Genomic DNA, 20,862 nt, shown 5'->3' on the forward strand with positions numbered 1-20,862 from the left:
AAAAACACACATGCAAGTGTTACATATGGGTAAAATGATTCAAATGCAGTAAGTATACACGTTTCATACAAATATAGTCTATCACTTAATTATTTTCTGTAGCCCACATAATTAAAAATTTCAGTGACATAAAACATGTGAATTCACATTTTTATGTACTTTTGATTTACATTTGTATTTCACCTTCAAATTGTTTTAAATTATTTTTTCCCTTGCGTTGCTTGGTATCATTCTTTTTAGCTTAACCTCGTGTATCTGAATTTACAGTTATTCTTTCATTGACATACTATATTAACACAACTGATCTGAAATCAAACACAAAACATAACATCCGAGAAGTTGTTTTGTTTTTTGTTTTGTTTTTTTTTTTTTGGGGGGGGGGGGGGGGGGGGGGTTAACTGTAAAAACCACAGACACGTTTAGCAAATTATATTCATAACTTCAAATACAAATCTAAATTGTAAATTTTGAAAACTTATGCACAAATTTTGAAAATTATAAAGTTATATACAACTATTTATCTAAAAATGTAGCCAATGCATCTGGCGTTTTTTGTTTGTTTGTACAACCATTTAAAAAATACTACTATAACTAAAATGAGAGAGAGAACAATCAGTTGTCACAGTAAGATGCCCGATAAAATTATTTGCGCCAGTAAAAAAATTGTTTGTCTGACACAAGACAGAGGAGAACACCGCAGGGATAAACTCTGCAGGCCTGACAACAGGAGATGTATCACTCCTCTGGTTTTCCACCTGGAGATGGTGTTTACATTGAAATCTACCTTTGTGGCCTTCATTTGTACCCACTGACACACAAAACAAAACAATGACTACACAAGACACTAACTACACAATACAACATAACACACAAACTATAAACTCCATGCTAAACGTCATAAATCTCTCGCATCTCAAAACTCTCTCTCTCTCACTCGTTGGCTTTTTTTCCCTTTTGCACTGTAATTAGAAAATGCTTTTTTGTTTTACCGTTTATTCCACGCTAAACGTGACGATAGTATTTAAAAAAAATATATATATATTCAGTTTAACCTGAGTTTTTCTTTTAATATATTCATTTCTCATCATGTCCATCCTGATCACTCCCAGTGAAATTCTGAACATCTTCAGCTCTTCCACCTGTCTTTTCATAAAATGGGGCTCCACAAGATTTTTAATATATATTTTTTTGTTGGATAAACCTTTTGCAACAAAAAGAAAGTATGTAGACTTTTCATTAAGTAAAATGTATAAATTATCCTACCCAAGTAATGTAGAGTAGTAAATAGTGCATTCTTTAACTATATTTAAAGTACCTAAAGTAAGCAGTTTTTAGAATTATATGCAATACTATGTACATATGTACTATGTACATTGGATCATAATTACTGATGCATTGATGTGTGTACATATATACACATCAATGGTCCAGCTATTGATTATTTTATTATATATATATTGGAGGGTAGCTTGATATATTGCATTATTATGATGCAATTAATGTGAGGAGGCTTGTGCCAGCTCATTTCCCCCCTCGTTCATATAGTACTACATTGTGGAGAGAACTTGAAAATTATATATTGTGCAAAACAACATACGAAGTCAAAATTGAAGGGAAGGACATTATCAGTTATTTTGAAACCAAAGGAAAAAAAATTATGTACCATTGTCAATCTTTATATCTTACTAGGGAAATTCCACATACATAAATGTAAATTTTAAAACTCAACCCCATTATTGAATTTGTTTTTTACTTGAAATTGAATATTACTTAAACTCTCTTAAATTAACTTCAAATAAAAGAGGTTCATCATTGATTGAAATTCATTCAGAAATTTTCAACAAATGAGCTGTCACAGATATAATTTTCAAGTACAAAGCTATTATGAAGTCTGTCACATCCCTCTTTTTTCCTTTTATTAATTATTTACCCTTCTTATTTTCATTGTAATACTTATTGTTACTCTTATTTGCCCTGTATGTTTACTGTACAAACTGAGCTGGGATGACTGACTGTTCACGTTACAATTTCAAATAAAGTTCTGAAAAAAAAGCTTTCCCCACTCTATATGTTCCCCTGGTGTATATCAAAATTAATCTGAGGTGAGAAAACATACACCAAATCGTTTTCGAATATAAAAGGACAGGTAAACTTTCGTTTCATCTTTAATACGTTGTGAAACAGGGAGTTTGGGAGTTTAAAACTCTGAGTTAACAAAGGTTTCCTCCAGCTCAGATTTCCTGTCGGACCTATTTGCAGACGGAACCGGAAGCTCCGCTAGTCACAACTTCCACACATGTGTAATTGGGGATAGAGTTGGCCTCTCGTGGTGTTCTGTGTACAGTTGTTATACCATTATTAAGTTTTACCAAACAGCAGCTGAACACGAGCGTTTAACGGCTGCTTCGACGAGATGGCGGAGATCGTTCAGCAGCGGATCGAGGACAGAATCCCTGAGCTGGAGCAGCTGGAGAGAGTGGGACTGTTCACCAAGAAAGAAGTCAAGTAAGGCAGCACCGAGCCTTTACACGCTGTGTCTTCCAGGAAAATAGCAAAAGAGGTGATGGGTGAGCCCATCACGTACTCTCGGACGCACTCTCAGAGAGGGCCTCGAACCTGTGAAATATTTAATTATTTACATTACAGGGCCGAGAAACTGCGAGAGATGAAGCTGAGAAAGTCTATTGATCATCTTCTTGTTCTCCAAAAAAAAAAAAAAACCCCCAACAAAAAACGGTTTTTACTACTGATTAAATTTTGGATGATTTAGAGAGAAAAAAATCCCCCAAAATAAAGAGCAAATATAGTTAAGTGCTTAATCTGGGCAGCTGAACTTAACTTTTTGACATCTATAGTTAGCAGAAATACATGGAAGATATCGTCCTGAAGATTTAAGGAGGAAATATTGAAGATCCCTTTTGCAGATAGTTGCACATCTACATCCTTAATTAAAATCAGTGTTAGGGTTGTGAATCTCAAAGTAACTGGTGATGATCAATACATTATAGGAATATCGATACATCACCATATTTGTGTAACATCACAATAGAAATCAGCACTTGTCAGGAGAATTCCTTCTGTCTTAAACACCCCAACAAGTCATCACTTTCCAACACTTGACCTCTTCTTCAGAAGTCTCTTGGACACAGCTCTATTTTCTTTACTGGGTGTATTTATTACAGAAGCTGTAGTAGTCGGGCAAGAAGTTTGATACAGGAATGGCACAGAGAATGAAAGATCTGGTGCAGACTACGCGTTGTGCTTCTGTAGTACTCCCAGGGTGATTTGAAGCCAGGCAAAGGAAAGAAAATTAACTCAGGAAGTCCAGCGTCACAGAATATGCTACCTTGATACCACTTTTCTACTCTAGTTAGGCATCAATGCACTTTCTAGTATAACTTTCATTCACAAAATCACGCATGTTTGTTTGAGTGCTTTTTTTCTGCCATGCATGTATGGCACACTGTCTTGCCCAAGGATACATGCAGACTAAAGGAGCCAGGACTCCAACCACGGATCTTCTGACTGCTGGACAACTAGCTCTACCTCCTGAGCCACAGCTGTTGTGGGGGTTAAACTTTTATCTACTAGGAGTTATTCCCTTTACTAATAATGAGGCTAATGTTTAAATAATCTCTTTAAGCGTAAAACTAGGCTCCAGATTGCTTTAAATACAGTTTTTCTACTGTTGGATTTTTATGATGTCAGATAGAGCAAATAATACCCAGCCCTGTACCCTCTTTCACCTGCTGTTCAATCGTCCTGTTTGCAATGAGCAGCCAATGAGCAGAAAGCTGACCTAATGGAAAGCTCTGCTTTAAATTCAGTTGATCAGTCCTATAATTTGATTTCCTGTGTGGTCTGAAGTTCAAACTGAGCATCTGAATATGGAACAAAGGTGATATAAATGACGTAGCATGGTAGCTGGTCTAAGTATTTCAGAAACTGGTAATTTACCTTGATTTTCTTATGCAGCTATCTGTAGAGATTGTTCTGAATAAGAGAAGCTATTGAGTGAGTGACAGTTCTCTGGGTGAAAATGCTCAAATAACCAGTTGTTTCAACCAAGGTATGCAGAAGAGCATCTCTGAACGCACAATATGTTGAATCTCGAAGCAGCAGAAGACCACACCAGGTGTCACTGTCAGCTAAGAACACTAAACTGAGGCTACAGTCTGCTCAAGCTCGCCATAATTGAACATTAGAAATTCAAAGAAGTGTTTGCGGGTCTGTTGACCCAGTTTGATGTAACACCATGAAAGCCCTAATCCATCCTGCCCTGTATTAACGTTTCAAGATGGCGGTGGTGTAATGGTGAAACTGAAGCTACAATTCACACGGGGTCATTTTCTTGGCACACTTTAGCCCCAACTGAGCATCGTTTAAATGCTACAGCCTGCTGACCATGTACGTTCCTTTGGGACCATAGTGTACCCATTGTTTTGGCTGCTTCCAGAAGAATAATATATACTGTGTCTCAAAGTTCAGATCTTTCCAAACCAGCTTCTTGAACATGACAGTGAGTTTACTGTATTCAAATGGCCTCCACGGTCATCAAATGTACGGGTCATGGATGTTCTCTGACAAACTGCAGCAACTATGTGATGTTATCATGTCAGTACGGGCTAAAATCTCTGAGGACTGTCTCCAGCATCTTGTTAAATCTATGCCCCAAAGACGTAAAGCAGTTCTGAGGATAAAAGGGGTCCAGTGTTAGCAAGGTGCACCTAAAAACTGCCCGTGAGTGTAAATTCAGTGTACAAAAAATGCATTTTATGCTGTATTTCCTAAAATTGACTTCGAAATGTCCCATTCTTCTTTTGTGCTTTCTTTTCTCCTAATAAAAAAACTGTTGGTCAGTATTAAAATTTCCATGTGAAAATATTCCCGTGTGTGTTTATGCAAGTCCTTCTCACTGATTCAACATTATTCTTCTGTTCTATTTTTCATTTAGATCAATAATCAAGAGGGTAACAGCCCTGGAGTACAAGCTTCACAGGCTGATCGTAAATAAGGAGGACTTCATTGCATACATTCAGGTAGGGGGCTGTGATGATACATCATGTTTCTTCTAAGTTTCAATAAATAAGTAAAGATCGTGAATCATGTTCAGAGACTCTCCTTTTGTTTATAGTATGAAATCAACGTTTTAGAGCTGATCAAGAAGAGAAGAGCAGTAAGTATCCTACATACCGAATCTGTTATTTTAAGCTCATGTGATTAAAAACTATATTTGTCAGGAAACCACACCTGAGAGTGACTCTACTATCCTTTTCATTTTCAGCACATACACTACCAGTTCAAGCGAGAGGAGATTGAGTACCCCATCATCCACAGAATAAATAGCATCTTTAAAAGAGCAACAAATAAGTGGAAGGTAGTGTAAATAGAGCATTTGTAATCTGTAATTATTATTCTGTATGGTTGTAATAATTAATTTATAACATCAGATTATTAAATTCAGCCATGTGTATCGAATATTTGTAACATTTTTAGACATTTTTTCCTCTAAATTTGTATGATATTATCTAATGTGTAACTGAGCCATTGCTGGAAAGTAATATGATGCTTTTTGTTAACAAACATGGCAAAAAAAAAAAAGTTAAAATTGTAGATTTTTACATTGGATTTAAATTTACAAAAGGAATGAAAGCCGAAAGGAGTGAAGAGTCACACGTCTTCTTTCCCCCGCAGGATGATGTGCAGCTATGGCTCTCACACGTTGCTTTCTGTAAGAAATGGGTATGTAAAGATCTCATCACTTGCCTTCAAGTCAGATAAGTCTGCTCTACACCGTGTCTTCTCATTCTTATAATGATCCCTTTCACTCATCAGGCCACCAAGAGCCAAATCAGCAAGGTGTTCTCAGCCATGCTTGCCATCCATCCTGACAAACCAGGTACAGAAGAAAGGGGGCATTACAAACACACTGCAATTTGCCGATGTTTAGTGGCTGGAAATGTGCATTAAAATAAATTAAACCAAGGCAGGAAATCTGTGATTGCAATCTTGGAGATGACCAAGACGAATGCTGTTAATAAACACTGTTTCCGTCCCGCTTTAGCTCTGTGGATCATGGCTGCCAAGAGCGAGCTGGAGGATAGAAATTCTTCTGAGAGCGCCAGACACCTGTTTCTGAGGGCGCTGCGATTCCACCCAAATGATAAGAAAGTCTACCAGGAGGTAAAAGATGCCAAATATCTTCTTTTTATTATTGATATTTAAGGTAACCCAGACTTAAAACTTTAAGCAACAGTTTATTCATTTAAAACATGCTCGTCTAAAATCCTCCAACCACTCTGTGTTAGTATTTCCGTATGGAGCTGTTGCATTGTGAGAAACTGAGGAAGCAGAAGATTCAGCTGGAGCAGGCTCAGATGGACCTGGTGAGCGTGAAACAAAGCAAACACAAAACAGTAGGAAGTAAGCGCGTGCATATGCTGCTCGTTGTATTTAAAACTCACTGTTCACACCTTCCAGGGTGAATATGAATTTTCTCCAGAGATCCTGAGTGGTAAACTGGCTGAGGTTGTATACAAAGATGCTACAGGGAAAATCAAAGGTAAGCTTGTCAATGGTTATTCACAGGCCTGTGCAAATATGAGAAAATATAAAATAACTTAAGTGTTTATGCTGCAAATACATTTGAATATTAAGAGCAGCATAATGCTGTCGCACTCTCTCCTGTAGCCTCCAACGCACATAGGGTCTTAACTGCTCCTCAAGACCCAGATGTTAGAAAATTCCAGGTGTAACAGAGAATATTAAAAAACAAACTCTTAATGCTAAAGTGCAGTTGTGTTGTGTGTTAAGAAAACAGCTCAGCTTTTATAAATCGCCGTAAAACTAAGCACACCTGTGTACACTATATAGGGATTGTGCTTGCATGATCTTTAGGCCTGTTTAGTAAATCTGGGCTTTAAAAATAACACATTTATTGTTTAAATAAAATGCACATAATTTGTAGAGCCGTAGATTTAAACTCTTTCTGCAAACTGTTATTTATTTAGTTTTTATTTCAGTTCAAGACCACCTATATTGTCATTAAAGTGAATTCCTTTAGCAGTGGGATATGTAAAGACTAAATGGGGATAAGAATTGGCAATTGAAATCAACCCTGAGCACAGGATACCTGTTAAAAAACGCTGAAATCACAGACTTACATATGTGGAAGGACTTTTCATGGAAAAACTGTGTAAGATTTTTATTTTTAATAATAACTCCGAAACAAAAGTCCAGACACACCAGTGCACAACTTGAATGCTTTCTGGGATGTGATCATTGTTTGGCAGATCACTTTCATGTATTCTGGCGCAGTCACATTCTTAAAACTGTTCTGGGACGGCGTTCCCACTACGGCGAAGGAGGTTTTGTCTCATAATATTGAATTTATATGTCTGACCTGCTACCTGGGGAAAATTGGACCTTAGTTTAGCTAAATGTGACAACTGTCTATTAAAAATATTTATGGTGGTGAGTAAGAACAAGCCATTGGCTTTGGAAACAACCTAGCGTGTGTCTCTACTTGTGCATCTTTTCATCCTACAGAAGCAGAGTTTGTCATCTCACTTCTGAACATAGCGGCTATTTTTGACTTCACCAAAGACCTCCAGGACTCCATCCTGCAAGAGTAATTTACTTCCAAAAGGCTTTCATTTAACTCTCTTTTACATGAACTCTGAATTCCTCAACTTCCATAGTGTTACCTTTAAGCAGTAACCTCATCTCACCTCTTGTTTCCAGCTTACAGACTAACTACACAGATGACAGCTCCACGTGGGATTTCATGGCTAAGAGGGAGCTGGAGGCCCCAGGAGCAGGAGAGGAGCTCCAGACTGCCAAAGGCAGGGCCTCAGATATAAACCGCAGAGAGGAGCGCTGCTGCCAGGTCTATGAGGAGGGCGTCAAGAGTCTAAACACTGGTAGGAGCTTCCTGATACACAGAGAGAACATATATATTTCAATTTTAAAATGAATTGTTGAGACATGATTTAGACTTTGGTGATTAATTATTAATTGTAACAATCTTCATCTGCAAATGAAGTTGGTGGGTAAACTAAGAAGTACGAGAAAGACGCCACTTTGTTAGGACATCTTACCCCTTTTACGCTCAAACCTCCTTCATTTTTCATGGCACCGATTCAACAAGGTGCTGGAAAATTTCTTCTGAGATTTTAGTTCATGTTGACTTGATAGCATCACACAGCTGCTGCAGATTTGTTGGCTGCACGTCCATGAAGTTAATCTCGTGTTCACCCCCACATCCCAAAGCTGCGGTGACTGCGGAGGCCGTTTGAGTACAGCGAACTCGTCAAGTCACGTCAAGTTTATTTATAAAGCACATTTAAAAACAACCAAGGCTGACCAAAGTGCTGATTTAAGCTTTGTGTCACGTGCCTTGTCTTGCTGGAAGCAGCCATCAGAAGATAGATACACTGTGGTCATAAAGGGTGGTCAGCAACAATACATACGGGTGGGCTGTGGCATTTAAACAATGCTCTGTTGGTATTCAAGGGGCCAAAGTGTGCCTAGAAAACATCTCCCACACCATTATGCCAGCAGCCATAAGTGTTTGTGGATCCATGCTTTCATGTTGTTTATGTGAAATCCTCACCCTGCCATCCAAATGTCACAACAGAAATTGTGACTCAAGATTTTTCCAGTCTTCTGTTGTCCAATTATAGCGAGCCTGTGTGAACTGTAGCCTCAGCTCCCTGTTCTTAGCTGATGGGAGTGTCATCTGTGCATCAGAGATGCTCTTCTGCATCCCACGTCTGTAATGACTTACTGTTGCCTTCCTGTCAGCTTAAAGAAGTCTGGTGTAGTCTCCTCTGATGTCAGAAAGACATTTTTGCCCAGAGACGTGACGCTTACTGGATATTTTCTCTTTTTCTGGCCTTTCTCTGTAAATCCTAGAGATCACTTAAATCACCTTCCTCATTCTTATGTGCAGTTTGAACTTCAGCAGGCCCTCATGAACATGTCTGCGTGCCTACATGCATTGAATTGCTGCCATATGATTGGCTGATTAGGTATTTTCTTTAATGTGCAGCTGAGCGTGTGTGTAGCTTTTTTATGTGTCAATGCACCCATATTACCAAAACAAGAATGATCTCTTCTTGTTCTCTTCTTGTTCTTTTATTTAATTTGCACATGCTGGCAGTGGGTTAAAAGCTTTAATGGAAGAATTTTATTTTGGTCAAAACCTCCAAGAAGGAGCCCAGAAAGTTGTAAAATGTTATCCTTGTTCCTGCATGTATTCATTCACTGCTTCCGTTAGTATAAGAAACTGCTGCTTTGCCTCCCAGAGCCAATGTGGACCTGCTACGTGGCTTTCTTGTTGGAAAGGATGAAAAGGAAGACCAACGTCCAAGAGCTGAAAGAAAAAGTAAGTGAAAAGTCCTTAAGTTTGGCCTGAAGTTATTTCCTCCTCAGGTACGCTGAGAAATGTCAATGGCTTCAGTGTTTTCTGGAGTAAAAACAAGTGTTTGTATCACAGAGGCAGGAGAGGCTGCTGGGAGTGCTGCAGCGTGCCCATGACTGCTCGCTGTTGAAGGAGAATTACTACAAGAACTGGGTGAGATAAAGCCTCTTTTCAATGTGTGAATGGAATTTTAGGCACCTGTAAGCCTGTCTTCTCTTTATTTGAATGATGACCTGTCGGCTCTCATTTCGCTCAAACCACGTTTCGTTTTGGTCGGGTAAGAGCAGCGCCAGGCAAAGTCTGACAGGAACAGCAAAAATCTTTAAAACCTTGCAAGTCGTCTCTTCTTTCAGATATACACTAGCAGAGGTAACACGGAATGAAAATGTAATTGCACTGCACCGAAAACACAACATGTTATTGGAAAAGCAGAAACAACTGAGGCCGACAGCCAGAAGTTACTAACACACTGACGTTCAGGCAAATGAAACCAGTTCTATGATGATGAGAATCTCAATTAGAATAAAAATGTGGTAATTGTTGGCCTAGTGGTTAGAGGCTAATACCAAGCACTCTGAGTAATTTATGGGTTTGTGTGACTATTATTTAATAGCTGTATTTGTTTGTTAATTTATTTGGTGGTGCGACAAACACACATTGTCCAGCAATAATGAATAACAAAGTAAACAGAGTGCACATTTAGACCCAGCACATGGTGGCTTTATGGATATCCTGGTGGTTGTAAGCCTGTATTTTTTTAAATCAATTGCTATGTTTCCTGTGTAGGATTATCAGTTTGTCTGGTAATGGGACTGAAATTGTTTAAAAAAACTGAAAATGGTGATAGTCGAAAAACTCCTTTAACATCAGGTTATATTCAAAAAGGAAACGATACCTTGCATTTTACTGATGTATGAATCAACCAACCTGATGTTGTCCACGTGACCAGCTCCAAATCTTGCTCTCATCGGGAGATGCTGAGGGAGCAGCAAGCGTTGCCATGACAGCCACGCAGCGCTACAGCCAATCAGTGACCATGTGGAGTTTGAGCCTGCAGACGCTGATGGAGCTAGGGAGCCGAGACATAGGCCGGTGTTTCCAGGACGCTCTCAAACACGTTAATCCCAAGGTACACACACACTGGACCGGGAGAGCCACGTTTGCTTTTCTGAAATCACATAATGGGGTTCAGTAATTTTCTCATCTTACACTATCATATAAACACTGTTCAGCACACTGAGTGGCAGCACCGCTTTAATTGTTGTCCTTGGAGAAAAGAGACATATGGATTCACTCACACACATACACACACTAGCCACCAGCAGTGCTGTATAAGTGGGCCATCTCCTTGGCCTAATTAGTCTCTGTTCAGTCATATTAATTTCCTCAACTGTCTTCATCTGCCTGAGCGCACATGAAGGCAGGTGAAAAACTAAATTTAATCGTGCAGATATTTGTGTATCAATTTACCTTTTTTAAAGGTAAAAGCTACCCCAGTGATGAAGCTGGGGGCTGTTATGGTTTAGGGCAGGAATCTGTCACAAGTGTCAAGTGCAGAGAGAATAAAGGGAAACGGTAGACATGCATGTGTATATATTAAAAAGACATTTTGCAGGTTGATGGGGCCAATAAATACGGACCAGGAACAGCAGGTCCAGAATTAGAAACGCATGCAGACGGGTACAAGGAAAGAGGGGACAGAGAAGAAGGTGCCAACTACAGAAGAGAGCAGATAGAAATTAATATCAGTTAATCAGTTCAGTGCAGACAGGAAAAAAAAAGGGAGAATATTTATGGAGGCCACGCAGCAGCCTGAGTCTGACCATTAATAATTTGAAGCCCGATTTCCATCTCGGCTCAGTTTGACCTTATAAATTAGCGTTTAGAATTTCTTATGTACTCTTCTGGTCAGTGGTGAATTAAACCTTATCTTACAATCTCTCCTATATTTCAGAGTAGTCAGAACGTTCTTCTTAATTTTTCTGTTGAACCTCCCTCATAGTTGCACAGTTCTGTACAACTATGAATACGCATGCCTCGACTGAGCCGCGGGCCTTTGTAGCAGTGAATAGAATAGCTGATTATTGTTGTGGTGGGGGTTTCATAAGTCCACGGCCCTGAGGAGGAGGATTAGTACAGCTGCTTATTATGCAAGTCTTTTCTTTTGAACAAAACACCCTGTTTGAGCATGGAGAAGTGGCACACACCTCCAGGGTTGGAGGCCTGTGTATCCAACAATGTTAAGTTTCCGCATTGAAAAGCACAGAAGTGCAGATAAATCAATGGTGAAAATGTAAGCACGTTCTTTATCCTGTCATTCTGTACTCATGCCGATTCCAGAAGGTATATTGATCCTTCCCTCCTGGCTGAGAACAGATGCTGCCTGAGTGATTATTCATTTTTAAAATCTCTGCATATAATGGCAAAACCCGGTAACTAATTCTGATCTGAGCTTTGCATGCTCTGACACGTTCACTGGAGACTGAGAAGGCCAAATCCTTTCTGGTTCCTGCTGCTTCTCAAATGTGAATATCAGCTGTAGTGTCATACCGGATGATGCATAGTGTCCCTCACTTGCTATATTTACTTTAAATGATACCAATCCCACTTACGGTACTAGAAAAGATCAGAACTGACCACCCAATTGGTAGCTGTGTTTCTTACAAGCTAGCAATGATGTGCCAGTTTAAAATTGACATTAGTGTTTAATAGAAACACTCAGTCTGATGACAGATATCCCAGGTTGGACTGTCAACACTGCTTAAGTGTTTTAACAGTGAGGCACCTCTAATACAAACTCACGATAATCCAGAAGTTCTTTTATTGACTGTTTTACGTTGTTGTTATTCATCAGTGTTAAGTCGTGAAAGTTTTGTGTCTGAACAAAATGCGTGCGCCTAATGGTTGCTTATTAATGAACAGGCGTAAGGTACATTCACATTTTTTAAGGTGGGTGAAGCTCATTCATGTAACCGCGTCTTGTCTTGACAGGAGAGTCTACCACTGTGGCAGCTGCAGTTTGAGTGGAGCAAGGCCAGCCAGAGTGCCGAGGAGACAGAAGCCATCCTCAAGGTAGTGCACCCGAATCCAGCCGTTTGAACAGCTGCAGTGTGATCTTGCTATAGCCTGCAGCATTTAGAGCAATTTATCCGCTTCATTTTTTGTGGATTTGTTTACACCGATATTTTATCGATAAGAGTTACGCTGGAAACACAGTTTTGAATTGTTAGAAATGAAATGCGCAACATAAGAAGTTAATGACAGGATAAAATATGATCCTGCACTGTAATATAAAGTACAGCAGGCAGACTGTGATCAGAAAAGGCTGAGTAAGCTAGAGATGAGATAAAGAGTAAACAATAAAAGCTAAAGCAGGCAAGATTAATAGCGTTTTTGCCTCTGAAATGAGGATATGCCTTGCAGACAGTTTGTTCTCTTGCTTGTTCCCAGAGAGGTCTGCTGTCTGCAGTCCCGGCTGTTGCCATGGAGATGAAAGAGTGCTACCTCGATTGGTCCTACTCCACTGGAGGCTACAAGAAGGCGAGGAAGACCTTTACAAGGTGAAAATCAGATAACTCTGTCTGCTCATGTAGTTTTTAATTTAGGTGATGAATGAAGCAGGAACATATAAGTTTAACGGGTCTCAAAGCACTGACCTGCAGGTGCAAAATAAACGTTCAGGATCTTTAATACCTTTTAATTAAATTGCATTTTTCTTATGTAGCTTACAGGAAAACCGCCCATTGTCCAAGGAGTTTTTCACCAGAATGATTCAAATCGAGAAGGAACAAGTACGTATATGAAGCCCAGTGACATCCTCATTCTTCTGCCTGCCACCAACTATAATGTTTATGTTGTACTGACTTCATTGATAGTTTGACACTGGAAAGATACCTTTGATGTTGCTGATAAGTGAAAACAATTAATGTGATTACAATGTTGTTTTTTCAGGAAAATCCAAAGATGAACTATCTGAGGGACTACTATGAGAGGGTGCTGCAGGAGTTCGGCACCTCCAATGAAGGTGAATTTAAATCAGGTTAAGGAGCTGGAATGAACCGGAAAGCTGGTGTTATTTATGCTTTCAGCTCAGCCAGCAAGCTCAAGTTTTAAGACGAATATTAAAGTTTGTGAGCTCATTGCTCCCCATTAATACAAACAGACCCAGGTGGATGCTGGGGTGGTGGAGGGTGTTGAGTTTATCTAGGCACAAACCCCGCTGGAACACGAGACACACAATAACTGCACGACAAAACAAGTCAAGACAGAGCTCTTTGTCTTTGTGGCCCGTGAGGGAAGTCAGCCCAGGCCTTCACCTGTCCTTAGCCAACTTCAACTGATTCCTTCGCTACAGCCCTTTTTTTATTGTCAGCAAGCAAGCAATCATTCATGAATGTGCAATTACAAATACATGTGACATTCTTAAGCAGGCATATCTGAACAACATCAGTGTCTATATTCTGTGTGTGTGGGTGTGTGTAGGTGCATGTGTGTGTGTTTACAGCTGTACCATACATAGGCATATGACCTTTCAATGAACTTAAACTGTGTATGAGGTATGCAGAAAGGCAGAAGTAAGCGTCTCGCTAAATGATAAGAACAGGAACTTGCAACAGGTCATGTCTCAGACGAACATTTAAAGGTGTGAAGTCTCGCACTTATAAGAAACAGAACGATTCTGGTTTCTAAAGCTATAATGGAAATGATAACGTCGAGGCTGCTTCCTCTCAACTCATGGTACACACGCGCACACAGAATCTTATCAGACCTAATAAGGATATGATTTTTATCAGCGTACAAATGATTATATATTTCTAAGCACAAATGACAATATAAAAAATATCAATTCCAACAGAGGGGTTGAACAGCAGGAACAGTATTTACAAATTAGAGGAAGAGATTAAAAAAGAGATCGCCAAAACGAGAGGATGTGTCTTTGTATGTTATGTGAGCACAAATCAAATACAGGTTTGGACTGAACAGCTAATCAACAGTTAGAGTTATTTGATCAGACTGAGTCAGAGGACAAGAGTAAAACACGTTCAAGAGAATCTGTATCGCTAAAGAACAAAGTTAGACGAGATGGAAAATACCGGGCCACCTCCATATTGCACCTACAGGAGCTGCTCAGCCATGGAAACCCATGGCATGAAGGTCTCGGTGCATTATGTGCCCTTGCACTTGGTGACCCAACTCACAACAACAATCACCTCAACGCACTCAGTTTGACCTATATATTAAAGGAAAAAATAAATAGTATTATGCAGAAAACAACAACAATCAAATGATCCCCTTTGAGCAAGCACTTGGCAACAGTGGGGAGGAAAAACTCCCTTGTGACAGGAAGAAACCGCTGGCAGAGCCAGGCTCAGGGAGGAAGACAGTGAGTGGCATGTTACAGTATCACACTTGTAATGCTATAAGCTCTATAGAGATGTGGCTCAATACTTCTGTCCTTGTAGTGTAAAAGTATGGATAGATACAATTAGATTAAGAACCTTTAGGTTTTTTGTTTTTTTTAAACATAACTGTTTCCTGTTTCGTTTTTCTAAAGATCTGTGGCTGCAGTACATCCGCGAGGAACTCGGACCCCTCGGTCAGCCAGAGAACTGTGGAAAGATCCACTGGAGAGCCATGAAGTTTCTGGAAGGAGAGAGTGTAGAAAGATTCATTTCCAAACATGCACTCCTTCAGACTGGACACTTATAAGTAGCAGAAAAACAAGGCTGTGAGTTCAGACAACAAATACCTTGTGGAGGTTTGTCAGCTGACGAACAAGCACGTTTCTGAGTGATTCTTCCTCCCAGTCTAATTGAAGACTGGTCCCGTGCTGAATTTCTTTCGTTCCCAGCTTTGCAGTTTCTGTTGTTTGCGGTTCATTCAAAATAAACCTGCTCGTTCCTCTTTAAAGGTTCCAGCCATGTTACAAGAACAATTCTCATTTTCACAGACTTGTTTTTTTCTTATCGATTGCAGCCGTAATTTACAACAGGTGTTCGTTTTTGTTTTAAGGTCTGTGCTGCGTTTGTTAACCCCACAGTAATGACGCCCAGAGTCATTAAATACACGTTTGTCATTTTGAGAAGATAAATTTTAATGCTGTTATGAAGATGATATTAAAACAGTCTTTCATTCTTGGGTGTTTTCTCGGGTTATGGTCTGTCTGACGCAGTAAACTTACACAACCACTTTTTTCTTAACGAAGCAGTCATGTAACGGTAGCTCTCACTGTTCCAACACTTATAGATTGGAGCGGTTATTTTGATAAAAACATCCTTTTATCCTCTGAAGCATACTTTGCATCACACATTGTTTGCTGTTAGTATCAAGTATCACTTAATTCTCACCTTTTATGGTACAAAATGTTGCCTTTAAAGGTCACAAACCATAAATACGAAGCAGCAGCAGCAGTACTCTGTGAGGGAATAGCACATGTATGTTGAGTTCAAGGCCAACTAAAAAGGAAAAAACCCACACCTGCCAACATCAAAATATATTTACAGTGTGTAAGGACACTTTAAATTGTTACAGTTTATACAGCAATGTAGGAAAGTTATGAGGTATAACAATATTAATGGTAAAAGCTTATAAATAGATCATGTTACACATTAAAATCTAGTAGAAAATACACATGTAGACCTACAGTATCAAATTGTATCACTAGACAAAAGCATGTTTAACTGAAAATGATAAATACAGAGAGCGTGCGGGTGTTTACTCTTCACACCCTACAGGTTGTTAACATGAGGTCCATGTGGCAGTTTTGGGGGGAGCTTGAGATAAATTAATGACAGTCCTCTGTAGAAGATCTTTGAGACAAAACTACATCATCTCTGTCCTGAACTGACTTTTCATTGAATGAAAATATTAATTAAGGCAGAAAGTGGTATGTTTAATGATCCCACTACAAAAACAAGCAGAGCTGCAAATTTCTCTGTAAGTGGAGTTGAGCTACTTGGGTTTCCTGTTTCTAAAATTTGGGTGGGGTGGGGGGAAGCTAACCTGAGAAATATTAATGCAGTGAGGGGTACATTTTACTCTGCAGCTTCAGTCTGCAAAATCTGCAATAGAGTGCAAGGGGAGCCATATCAGCTCATGATGGTCTTTAAGGATTTATAACCCTTAAATTTGTGGAAACTGTTACAATTTCAGTATTTTAGCTATTAAAAGAAAAAAAAGTTAACATTTTATGAATATCAACAGACGAATTTCAACTTCAATCTATTGTAGCCTTTTAAAAATAGTTGGACGCTTATTAGAAGGCGTGTACTTCAGCACGTTTTAACCTACAAAACATGTTTAGGAAAAAAAGTTGGACCAAATTTTAAAACAGTTAAAAATGAACTTAATATCTTGATGATCTTTAGTGTTTTCCACATTTCTACCACTTTTCTTATTTTAGGAATAAATACAATATATGCTTGTATGTGTTCCCCCGCCAAAAAACACAAAGAAAAACCTGAAACTATACTAACGTACCTTCCATGAACACCAAAACCGAGAACCACGACTCCTGTGAGCATTTCTAATGTACCCAAAATTCTGGTTACATCACCTCCCACATGCCAACCCCAGCCCTCCACATCACACATCTTCAAAGCTTTTTAAAGAAGATGTAGGTGAAGAGTACCAACACGCCAGCAGACAACAGCCCAATCACAAACTGGTGGATGGTGATGACGTTCTCCAAGGCGTGGATGCGCTCCTCCATCGCACTGGTGTGGATGTAGTCATAGATGGAGACCCCGATGCTCCACACCGCCCATACGGCATCCACCAGCGCCTTCATGGTGGGAGAAACCATTGAGAGGGCCGCCTGCAGCTGGACGCCCACCGCATCCGCTGCTTATTGGCCCCTGCTGCACTAAAGAGAGAGCAAGAGAAGAGGGTGACACATGGTGCAGCGAGGAGATGGCGATGTGTGGGCATAATGACTGCCTGTGAAACGGCAAATACAGTTAAAGCTCTACAGCCACGAACAGAAAACATCACACAAATCAGGTTTTAAATAAACCAAACTACTGAAAAATCTGAGGGTTTCTGTGTGGAGTTTGCATTTTCTCCACGTGCCTGTGTGGGATCTTTCTGGCTACTTGGACTTCCTCCCACAGTCCACAGACATAAAGGTGAAAGAAAGGTGTAAATGCTAGTCTATGTTTTAGCCTGCAACACAACCACCTACCTGTGGAGTGAGCTCCAGCCACACCAAGACCCTGAATTTTGTTTTGTTTAATTTATTCAGGACACCTTCAGATTTAGTTTGTGTATCTGAAAAGGAGTGGGAAGACATGCACATCCACTTGGATAAGACAAGGAAAATGGATGGATGGATAGCTGTCTGCAAGTGAAACTCTTCTGTTTAAGCGATTGAGGTACGTTAATAATTATCATGCAATTACTGTATTTTTTTTAATTAATTTAATAATGATAAAGACAATTTGCTTTTTACCTTCAGAATAAACAATTGTATAATATTAATGATAATTTGTTTTTCGATATTATTGCATTCTATTGTATCCAACAGAGAACTTTAATATATTCTCCTGAGAACCAGCCTATTCATTTATGTCCTCTGTAATGGACATTTCGTCTTGGTCTCTATCTTTTGACTTATTTGAGATATCTTACTACCTCCTTGCTTTCCACTGATATCGCATGTGTTTGGGTTGCCTCTATTACCTCCAAAAAGGAAGAAAATCACACAAAAAATATGCCCAACATGAAGTCTAAAATGAAATTGGAAAAATAAATAAAATAAAATAAAAACAAAAATAAAACAAAACTCAAAAATTTAAGGATTAAGTCGGAACCATCAACATGTTTTATGCTGATAGATAAATACCCCCTGTGCTCAAGTACACACTTTCATAATTTACTCTACCAACTCACAGCTAAAAATTAAACATTTACTGCGTGATTTTTATTTCACTGAAACAAAAGCGATGACTTTAAATTATATATTTTTTTATTTTGCTAATGAAATAACCAGATAACGACTTTTTTAACGAATGAAACTAACCCAGTTTTTAACTCTTGACACAAAAACGATCAACTACTGATATATTCCTTTTTAAACTTTCGTATCTTTTTCGCACTTTTTACGGAAAACAACGCGAACCTTACTCCAACGCGCGATGACGTCACGCACCCACTGGATTCTTGGCATTACGAGCATGACAGCGTTTGGCCTTGTGGGATCAGTAACCTCGCAAACCTCACGCCTAATCCACAGTTTGAGGGGGGACGTGTTGTTGTGTTGCGCACAAACCGCTCAGGCTGTAACACTAACGCGACGAAGACGTTTCCGAAACGGAGCCAAAACTCACCGACAAGTGTCAGATGCTACAGCGATGATGAGGCCGATGATGAACATCCGTCCTGCTGTTTCTGGAGTAATGAATTATCTTGTTTATGTGGCAAACCTGCGTGTTCTTGTCAGGAACCAAATCGGTCATTGCTGGTTGGCGAGAAGTCCACCTCGATCGGAGGCATCGCTTCCGGACCGAACCTTTAAAATTAAATAGTTATCTATTTAAATCGATAATAGCAAAACTCAATGAGGGAATGAGGCCACGGCAACAGATATATTTATTGGAGAAAGGCTCTAACACCTGAATACACCGGGTTAAAGTTATCATTGATTTTCTTATTAATAATAGCTTCTTTAGTACCGAGCGTCAGGTCATACGTTTATTTTGATAAGAAATCCTCCAATTTCCGGTGTTATTACTATGGGCTTTTGAAGTGAGGTGAAGCAGCTGACTGATGCCTTGTGAGGGCGTCACACAGGAGCGTCAGCAGCAAGACTAAAAGTGGAGCATGAGTTCAGGACCGAGTAGAACTCAACAGAACTGAATAAATGATCAGAACAGAGAGAACAATCACGCACAAACATTGAAAACTTTCACACAAGATTCAAACTCATCATTAAAAACGACACAGGGGCAAAAAGGACAAATCAGATGTACAAAGCCAGCATGAGAACAGCTGCAGCTGTACTTAAAGGGAAGTCCTCCATCAGGGCTGCAGCCTGTTTGATCCCACTTCCTGCCCTTTAATTATGGCTTCCTCTAATACACATCTCACCAAAAATCTGGGGCCATCAGTAGTAACGGAAAGAAAGACAGATACTTCCACAAGGAAATTCGGTGTGTTACAGCAGCAGCAGCAGCACCATAAATAATAATAATGATAACAGTGAAATTAACAATAAAACCACTATTATTGAAAGTACCACAGCCACACGTCAAAGGCCTTATGATGCAAGGGAGTGCAGTTTTTTATGCAACATTGAGAGAATAGGATTTTCAGTATAAGTGGGATTAAATAAAAAAAATAACACTGAAAATGTGCAAGAGACAATTCCAGCAAAGAGCAGTGCAAATGGCATTACCATGCACACTACAAGTCTGACAAACAACAGGAAGGAGGTTTGATATAGAGGTATGTGTGTGTGGACAGGTGTGATCACCTGTCACCACAAAAAGGAGAGCTGCTGTAAAGTTTAAAAGGGAAGGGTAGGAATGACTTCCCAGAACATTCATTATGGTAGTGGGATTGAAGAAGTTTGAGGGAGAAGTGTGTCCCGCTCCGTATTGTGCAGTAGGAGAGGGGGAGGTAGTTTGTCTGTGATGGAGAGCTGGTTGTCCAGTGACCTCTTGACCCTCACCGAGCTGCTCCAACATCTTATTAACCCTTTTCCTCGTGTCCTGTCCACTTCTCATGCAATCCATGGCACTAATGAAACCATATTTCAACTAAAAATAAACATTTTAGCACTGGATTATAATTTAATGTTTTAGTGTTCATGTATTCTGATCAGGCACCGATGATAATACCAAACCTTAACCTCTGAACCTCAGAAACTAGATTCAGTATTCTTTACTGTCATCAAAACAAAATGAAGACAGTACTCCTTCACATTATGCAAAAAACTTGAATGTAATAGAAAATACAATATTTATATACAATTTATTGAAAATATAATAGATGTCAGAGATATAGAATATAGTAGGCCTATCACACGTCAAATAGATGTGATATGTAATATAGACTATTGTGTGTAAGTAATGTAGAACAAAATGTAAAAGATCAAAGGAGAATGAAATGTTGCTGAGAGAATAATCAAACAATATAGTAAAAATATAACGAAATAAACGAATATAACTAACTGCAAAAGAGCTGAAAACGAAAGAACAAACAGAAGCAAAAGACGCAAAGAACATGAGATGAACTGAAGAGAATACCAACAGATATTTGACCAGAGTGAGTAAATGAAGTCAGAGAGGCTGGAATAATGGCCCACAGAGCACTATAACTAAACACACACCCGTCATGATCTCACTGAGAATACTTAACGGAGCCACGGACTGAATCCAGCTGTCACGCCGTAATTACCACCTGCTGGGGAGCGACACGTGATCGGTGATCTGCGTGAA

The 20,862-nt window shown here is 39.4% G+C and overlaps 1 protein-coding gene and 1 long non-coding RNA gene across 2 annotated transcripts; one reads left to right on the top strand and one right to left on the bottom strand.

Moving 5' to 3' along the window:
• The first annotated feature begins 2,228 nt into the window (after positions 1-2,228).
• Positions 2,229-15,561, top strand: utp6 (UTP6 small subunit processome component). The gene is made up of 19 exons (XM_026170607.1): positions 2,229-2,505; positions 4,955-5,039; positions 5,135-5,176; positions 5,285-5,377; positions 5,695-5,742; positions 5,836-5,899; positions 6,065-6,183; positions 6,309-6,386; positions 6,481-6,562; positions 7,549-7,630; positions 7,744-7,922; positions 9,309-9,388; positions 9,500-9,577; positions 10,374-10,553; positions 12,416-12,496; positions 12,875-12,984; positions 13,149-13,215; positions 13,376-13,448; positions 14,979-15,561. The coding sequence occupies exons 1-19, from the start codon at positions 2,414-2,416 to the stop codon at positions 15,131-15,133; spliced, it is 1,788 nt and encodes a 595-aa protein (XP_026026392.1). The 5' UTR covers positions 2,229-2,413; the 3' UTR covers positions 15,134-15,561.
• LOC113024032 (uncharacterized) lies at positions 15,498-18,944 on the bottom strand. Its single transcript, XR_003272626.1, has 2 exons — positions 18,751-18,944; positions 15,498-17,288 (listed from the first exon to the last, which is right to left on the bottom strand). It is a non-coding gene; the product is annotated as an uncharacterized LOC113024032 (long non-coding RNA).
• Positions 18,945-20,862: the final 1,918 nt, after the last annotated feature.

Source organism: Astatotilapia calliptera, chromosome 6, assembly GCF_900246225.1.
Source record: "Astatotilapia calliptera chromosome 6, fAstCal1.2, whole genome shotgun sequence".
NCBI classification, from domain to species: domain Eukaryota; kingdom Metazoa; phylum Chordata; class Actinopteri; order Cichliformes; family Cichlidae; genus Astatotilapia; species Astatotilapia calliptera.